Raw genomic sequence first — 8,256 nt, 5'->3', positions numbered from 1 at the left:
CGACTGGACCGCATTAAGATCTCTTCTAACCTCGACGATTCCACGATTCCATCCACGCCGCTGTGACTGTCTCGCTCCGTGGCTGTGCTCTGTAGTTCCACACTCACCCCTGCGGGGCGGGCCCGGCGCGGCTGTCACGGCAGGGAGGGAAGGGAGGGAGGGAAGGGAGGGAAGGGCGGCGGGCCCCGCCCGGCACCCGCTGCCCGGGCCCCATTGGCCCCCATTGGCGCCGCCCGGCCCCGCTAAAAGCCACCGGCGCGGGCGGGGAAGGAGCTGCCGCGGCTGCGGCGAGGCCGGTGGGTGCTCGGGGGTGTGCGGGATGGTGATCGCGGGGGAGCGATCCGGGGCGGGGGAAGGCTCGGCTGGGCTCCATGCGGGGCACGGTGGGCTCGCCGTGCTGCCAGCCGGGGCGGGGGGCGCGGAGGCGGGCAGGGACCCGCGCCGGGGTCGGAGCCGCCCGAGGTCCCCCGCCCCGGGCCGGGGCCGCCCCTTCTCGCTCTTTGTGTCCGCGGCGGCCTGCGGGGGGTCCGGTCCCGGCCGTGCTGGGCGCCCCGCAGGCCCGGCGTGGGCCCCGGGGGTGACCCGCGATTCCCGCGGCCCCGCGGCCCGTCCCGCCCCGCCGCCTGCCCCGGGCCCGGCCCGTCTCCCCGCGCTTGGCGGCCGTGCTGCAGTCACAAGGCGATGCCTCCCGGATCCTCGGCGGCTGCTCGGGGTGGGCGCCGGGCTCCTCTCGGCTGGAGAGGCTCGTCCTTGCTTGCCCAGTGCGAGGAGTTCGGTACGCGCTGCAGGGTATGGCCAAACCCACCTTTATGATGACAATCCGGGAGTTTTCGGTAACGCAAGTTGTTTAAACTGAATCTTGTTCCTTCCTCTGAGTATCTGCAGTGTACCGTGCTGTCTCGTGCTCTTCCTTTTCCTGACACAAACGTAGGTGTAGACATTACATTTGTCAGTTGGTATTGCTTTTGAATAAATCTGAAGAACTTGAAACCACTTGTGAGACTCTTGCCTTGATTAGCAGGTAGGTGAAACAGTAAGGGATCTTTCCCTGACAGCTGGTGCCAGAAGCCAGTAGTTAAACGTGATTATGTCATTGGAAAGCCAAAAGTGAAAGTCACTCACGATGCAGAGTAGCTATAGACCAATGTGATCCCTCTCCACAGGGGAAGAGCGAGAAGGAAGACTTGCCAGACAAGATCCAAAACCAGTGTGACCTTTGCTTTTCTAATAAGGTGACTCAGAAACTCTGCGTAGAGGACTCCTACCCAGAGCTGCTTGGTGCAGGTATGTGATTGACTCCTGGGGTACTTGCTGTCTAAAGATTGAGCTCTGTATAAAAACTGACTATCAGAAACATCAGGTGCTGTGTAGCTGCTGTTAGACAAAGCCATTTAAAAAAAATAAATCAAAATGACACATTTGGAGAGCTGCCTTGAATCTAAATAAAAAAACTTGTTTTTATCAGCAAACTTAATATTGGCATCTCAGTATTTTTTTCTAATGTATCAAGAATTAAGCTATGCCAGTTGATATATGCAACATATTGCTTCTGGTAATGGAATGTCAGATGTGACTCTTATCATGTCAGGACAGACTTTTCATTAGAGCTCCATGTGTATGTGAGACCGACAGATAAAAATCTGGAGTCTGACAGATGTTTTGCCAGCCAGGCAATTGCCTCTGAAGTCACCATGGTCTTAACACTATAAACCTGTTTTCAGTTCTGCATTAACCGGCTGACTTGCCTGACAGGCAGTTACAGCATAAACCTCTTCCACTTTCTGTGCTGCTGAGAAAGTCTGTCTGCTCTGGGAACTGTCATCGTGTCTGGAAAACATCTTAGACTGCTACACTCTCATAACTCATCTTGCTGTCTTCTGTAAACTACCAACTTCTGTGTGGTTTAGCTTGGTGCAAAGCTTTAAAAGTGAGTCTTGATTAAGTCTAAGGTACCACTGCACCTCATATGGGAACTAACTGCTGCTCCAGCCAACACTGTTAGGTGTCAGCTTTCCTTCTAGAGTGTCTAACCAATGCCTGAATGCCAAGTTCTTGGAATATTGTCCACAGCTAATTAGCCACAGAAAAGCCCTCTTCTTTTTTTCTTCATCAAAACTATAGTAAGGGTTGGGAAAAGATGATTTGCATTGAAGCCTTCTACTAAACAGCTCCTTGCTTCTGAAATAGCCTCTGGCCAAGCCCCAGCTTGTGCAAGGTAATTTGGCATTATCAGAAGGAGGTGGTATTAAGTGGAGTTAATGAAGAATAACAGTGATGCCATTTTTTATGTGCAAGTGGTGAAGCCTGAGCACTCCTGTATTGTAAAGGCCTTTCTTTTTGTGGGTAGTGTGGGTGCTATACACACTTGTGTGTCAGTGGTAAATGTACAGCACTGATCTTCCCAGTGGGTTTCTCCCCTTGTCTTCCAGCATTCCTCAAAAGGGATTTTACTAGCAGAAACAGAAGAAAGCATTTTTCACAATTAGAACCATGTTGATAACAAGCTGTTGTTGGAAACTTTTTAACTAAACAGATTTTACAAATTAAAAAAAAATAAGCTGAAGGTCACTCCGGTAGTTTTATTCTCATTTCTTAACTGTGCTCCATTTAACTTACTTTGGGTGGAATACTATAGAACAGTAGCTCCCACCTCCTCTCCTCCCTGCCACCTGCCCCAAAGACTTAATATTTGAACCTTGAGCATAACTGTTTGATGAGGACTTCAGTATATTTGGGTGAACTATAGTAAATTTGCTTTTGAAGTCTCTTCCTATAGCTTTGGCTTGAGTGGTAGCCTTGAAACATGCCTGAAGGCATTAACAATAGTGAACTTAGCAGCATAATGCCTGTAATAATGAAAAACTTGGTTTGGAACCTAATTCCAGTGTTGCACTGCATTTGTCCCCTAGCAGCATTCTGCAATTCAAACTGCCTTTCTGTTTGTCCTTTAGTTACAGCTTCTGAATTGGATAATAAAACTTCACAAATGAATTTCTGAGTAGAAGCTGGTATTAGGCAAAAAAGAAAAGAAGAGAGTTACTTATGGAAAAATGATTTCTAGCTGATGTTTTCACTGCTTGATTGCTGTAAGAACTGAAATAGGCAATTTGCAGTTCATACCAGTGATCTGACTAATCTTGCTAAGGAGTAAATATACTTAGATGCTTGATTTGATAGCAAGTGTAGTGGGAAGGGACATAATGCCATCAAATATATATGGATGGTGCTGGCAATCCCTTTGAAGATCAGGAATTTACAGCCTCTAATATATTCCAGTAGAAGTGATGAACAAAGGCAGTGCTGCTCCTGGTATGCTCATAGAGGCTTTAAGGGGAAAGTGAGTCTGAACTATTTGTGGCCTTCAAATCAATTTAAGGGGATGTACAGAATGCAGTATTTCCCCTATCCAGAAGGGGAGTATGGAGACAGCATTATCTGGATTCCAATCAGTTGCTGGTGGAAAGAATAGCAAGATTAGAGTTGTGTGTCCAAAAAACAACACAATCCCAAAGCTTCTCCAGAAGTTCTTATTAATATAGTTACAACATGCAAATGTACTGTGCTAAGGGTAGAGCTGAGGCAGCAGGAGAGCTTTAGCTCTAGCTGTAGAGTGACCTAAAGGAAGAAAAATAGCAGTGTGAGCTACTGTAGCTTCCAAACTAACTAAAGCTTCAGGCACTATTTACTAGTTGTTTGTGCCATTTGTACAGATGCTTAATACCTGACTTTAGATTATATAGAGTGCTGGCTTTCTAAACCCTGAGTGGGAAGAGGGTACGCTTTGTCATTGAGAGGTGACATTCTTTGAATTCTAAATCAAATTAAAAAATGTTTGGAATTCTAAAGGTAAAAAAACCTATGGATTTGGCCAAGAAAGATCTTTAAGAGGAATCTGTAAATTGCTGTGTTGCACTTGAATTTGGACTTAGCTGACCAATTTTGTGTGCATCCTGAAGCAAGATTGCCAGAAGATGATGGTGATAGAGGCTGATGATGTGCAAAGTTTCATACTTTATATAGTTGATGCTATCTACTCAAAGACTGGCAGAGGGGTAGCATCTGCAATAGTTTCCACTATGAAAAATTATTTTCTAGGTGACAGTAACTGCTTAATATAAGGCTATATGCTGACCCAAACTTCTGTAGAGGAACAGCAGGCAGTCACTGCTGCTTGCAATAGTGCAAGCTGCAGAAGAGGCCTCAATGGGGCTGTGCAGTGTCTGCATGAGAAGCAAGGTAAACTCTCTTTTATGCTGATGCTGTACTGTTTTGGCTGGATCAAACAGTGCTGCTCTTCAAACATGCCCTGAGGAAAATGAACTACATGAAAGTCACTCCTAATCACCCTCAGCTGATCACCCTGTGTTGAATAAGCATGGAAGATCCAAGGTGATTATGACAAATCATGCACTTCTCTGGCTGCAGTGGGCACACAGCCCTGCTGAGGGCGTGTGGTGTGGTCAGGTTTGGTTTTCATACTGAGGGAAAATTGTGTCTGCAGAACTTGGCGTGTTGTACCAGATACACTACGAGCTATTGATTGCTGTAGTTTACAGGGCTGGAAATGTAACCAGATCTGTGAGTTATGTGACACTGGACTCTAATGGCACGTGCTGAGCCCTGTAGTGGAGGTGTCCTTGCTGAAATGGTGACACTCGTGGGTCTGTCATTCCATGAGACATCAGGGAACACACTTAGTCTCTGGCTTGAGCTTTGTCTGTGAGGATCCTGCTCTGTAATTGACTCGTGTTGAAATTCACTTGTGCAGGTGAGACTTGGTGCAGTGGGTGACACTCACTGTAACCCAGTGGTCCTGGCTCAGGGTGGGTTAGGACTGACTTGTGAGGGGTTTTTTTATGAAGATGCTGCACTTGCAGCTGAGACTGTAGCAGTGATGGTGAGGAAGAGCCTTTCCTGGACAGGTGTAGGTGACCCTCAGCAGACTGGCAGGTACTCCTGTTACCCCACTGCCAGCCAGTGGGTACAGGGCAGGAGAAAGGCACATAGAGCTGGGCCTTAGAGCCTCTAGGGACTGCACCTTTTGTACTTGAAATGGCAGTATTGAGCCCTAACCTGATTTTTACAGTAGTACAGAGGTAAGAGATGTTCCTGGGTAGGATTGGCTCTGGTCTCTACTATAAACTACTATGAGTTTATTTTGTTGAAAAGCTAGGGTGCTAGGAAAGAAGCAAGTCATTAATTCATTACCTTTTATGTCCTAGTTGAAGGAAGGAAAGTGAAGCTATCAGCTTTGTAAACAGTAACTTTGACACTAAAAACAAGGCTCACATGACTTTTTAAAATAGGGTTGTGAATTTCGAAGGAGTAGCAAAAGACATTACCTGTATATTTTTGTCCTGCTCAAACCACAGCAAACTAAGGGAAGTCTTGGAGTTCTTCCAGTTTCCTGCTGCTGCCTCTTGCAATTCCAGCTGCAGTCCTAACAGATTGCCTTTCTCTTATGGTTTTAAAGCCACTAAGAGGAGCAGAAGCTTAAAATATTTCCATTGTGCTTCATTAGTTTTAAATACAGCTCTGCCTGCTTTTTATAAAAAAAGCAACAGATGTTTTATGTGCATTTATCAGCTTAATGAACAAACAATTAATTACCACGTACCCAGCCCTTGTAAACAGACCAGTGTTATGGACAGAGTAATTCATTAGCATTGCAATTACCTTCACAATTAGCTTACCAATCCTGGCATTGGTAGTATATAAGGAAATTTGTAAATTTAATTTACAAAAAGGGCCAGACTCTCTAATATACTGTTTCTGTAGGATTCCTTGAGGAAAACTAAAGTTTAGCTGAATTGCTATCTTGTTGTGGATTCGAGATTTCACTTGTAATACAGCATTTTTATCAACAGTCTTAAATCTCCTTGTACTAAACCCTGTGAATTCCATAGAGCTTTTGGTGTTGTCTTGCATCTCCTAGTGAAAACTACCAGTTTTCACTAGGAGATGCAAGAAATGACTGAAACTCTTAGTGGGCTGACCATGTGCTGTCTGAAGCATGTCAGGAGCCCAAATGTGGTTCTGATTGTGTGACTGAGCAGCACAAAGCACTGGAGGGCAAGAGGATCACGTGCCCTTGTGGACAATACCAGTCATTAATATAACCTTGCTGAGTCCAGTAAAACTGCACAAGTTCATTATTTATTTTTAACCCTGCAGGAGTTTGAAGATGCATCAAGACTGATAGGACAGAAAAACCTCCTGAAGAGTACACTGAACTCTTGGCCATGTCTATCACAGATCACAGCCCTACCACCGGTGTGGTGACTGTCATCGTTACCCTGATCGCTATCGCAGCTCTGGGAGCCCTGATCCTGGGCTGCTGGTGCTACCTGAGGCTGCAGAAGCTCAGCCAGTCTGAGGATGAGGAAAGCATTGTGGGAGAGGGAGAAACCAAAGAGCCCTTTCTGCTGGTGCAGTACTCTGCTAAAGGACCCTGTGTGGAGAGGAAGGCAAAGCTAACTCCCAATGGCCCAGAAGTACACAGCTAACTCAGAGCAACACGTGCAGGTGGACTGTGCTCGTGACATGTGTAACCAGCACAAGCATCTGCACACTGTGAAGACCCTGGTCACGTGCACACTACTCATCAGAAAACACCCTGATGAGAATTAAATAAGCTTTGTTTGCAACTGCATGCACTGAGAAGTAGGACCTTGCATTGACTGTGCATCCCAATTCCTCTGTGGCAGGAGCTGACTTGCCTGGTGTAATGTCCATTGCTGGCAATGGGCACAGGGATATACTGGTGTGAAGAGACTACTACTGGTTTTTGTTACTTGAATGTTTAGCTGAGCCTATTTTGATGGAGCTACTGCTGTACTACTTTGACTGTGAACTGTAAATAGGCTGCCAGAAACTTTTTGCTTTGTGTTCTGTAGCATATGGGAATATGATGCAACTGTATATAACTGTCTATAATACACAGGGATTCCTGAACCACTACCATGGATGGGACTCCAGACCTTCAAAACCAAATCTGCAGTTAGAGCTTGCTTCTGCTACTAGACTGAGTGTGCAGCTATTAAGTCAGAACTCCTCCTTTGAACATTTACTGGACTGATGCAGAGTACTTCATTTGAAAAGAAGGGATAAGCCTTCAGTACTGTGCTGAAGGAGGAAACACAGCAGCTACAAGAAAGGAAGAGTTCCTTAAGCTGCAGCTATGTTGGTTAAGCTTTTGGCTGCTAGAACTGAGTTCTCTATGTAGCTACTGCAAGGAAACTGCCATTTTGATGGGTTCCAACCTGGGAACTTATGATGGATACTGAACCCTCAGGGAAAGTCCAGAAGGTTTCCAGGTGTTTGAAATGGCAGTAGAGCAGGCTTCTCTTTTCCATAGGTCTGTGTGCTAAAACTGCAGAAGTGGTTACTTAGCAAAGCTGGCTTAAGTGCAACTAGTATGAATTCTTCCCAGAACCCTGGTTTGTGTACTTAGGGTGTATGTGAACAGCCTGTTACAAAAGGGCATTTTAGTTTACAGCCAGCCAATCCTAGAATTCAGTTAATGTGTCTTGTATACAACTTTTGATTGAACTGTACTACAACAGGAGAAGTTTCAGTCTTTTCTACTGTTCATATGGGCAAGGGTTATTGCTGATCAGTTTGTAGAAGTTTTAGCTAGCAATGGCCAAGTCCTTCCAGATAACATACATTTCCTGCTCTGTGCTGGAGTTCAGCTATAGGAACTGTAAAAAGGTGTTAAAAGTTCTGGACTGCAAAGGTTTTGAGGGAGGAGAAGGAACAACACTGAGCAGCCAATGGCAGCTTACATACTCTAAAACTCTTTGTGTAGGCACACATGCTTAAAGGTCACTGGCCTGTTTTCTATTACTTTATACGTGGCCTCCTTTGCATACTGATATTTTTAAACACTTAATTGCCTAGCCTTAATTCAGCTCCAGAGGAAGCATTAGACTTGCTTCTTGTACCTGTACACATGGAATAACTTGAGGCCTAGCAAGCTTGCTTGAGAATTTTACCTATATGCAAGACAAGAATGGCCTAGACAAAAAGTTGTCCCCTTCTTCTACACTAAGACCTTGAATTGCTTTGTTAGTGCTACATTTGCCTTTTTAAAATTGAAAGCTGTAATTTGAAGCAAAAAAATGTTGTCAGTAGCAAAAAAGTAGCATAAAGCTCCTGCTGTTGCCTCTTGAGTATTACCAATGGGGTGCAGCTGATAATGTTCTTACCCTGACTTTTTAATAAGCTTTTAAGATTCTGCTCTCAGGAGACTTG

General features: G+C 45.3%; 1 protein-coding gene across 2 annotated transcripts; it reads left to right on the top strand.

The window, feature by feature from the left end:
* The first annotated feature begins 241 nt into the window (after nt 1-241).
* On the top strand, nt 242-8,158 carry SNN (stannin). Of its 2 annotated transcripts, none has more exons than XM_083872487.1 (3): nt 242-296; nt 1,164-1,284; nt 6,175-8,158. In XM_083872487.1, exon 3 carries the CDS (start codon nt 6,243-6,245, stop codon nt 6,504-6,506), a length of 264 nt encoding a protein of 87 aa, XP_083728613.1. In that variant the 5' UTR covers nt 242-296; nt 1,164-1,284; nt 6,175-6,242; the 3' UTR covers nt 6,507-8,158. The 2 variants fall into 2 exon arrangements, with proteins under 2 accessions (XP_083728613.1, XP_083728614.1); XM_083872488.1 differs by lacking the exon at nt 242-296 and adding an exon at nt 770-789.
* The last annotated feature ends 98 nt before the right edge of the window (nt 8,159-8,256 follow it).

This window comes from Zosterops lateralis, assembly GCF_965231275.1.
Source record: "Zosterops lateralis genome assembly, chromosome: 15".
Classification (NCBI taxonomy): Eukaryota; Metazoa; Chordata; class Aves; order Passeriformes; family Zosteropidae; genus Zosterops; species Zosterops lateralis.
This window is presented reverse-complemented; position numbering and strand designations above follow the sequence as displayed.

Coding starts and splice junctions, on each gene's coding strand:
- SNN (XM_083872487.1), top strand. CDS start 6,243: ATGTCTATCACAGATCACAGCCCTACCACCGGTGTGGTGACTGTCATC.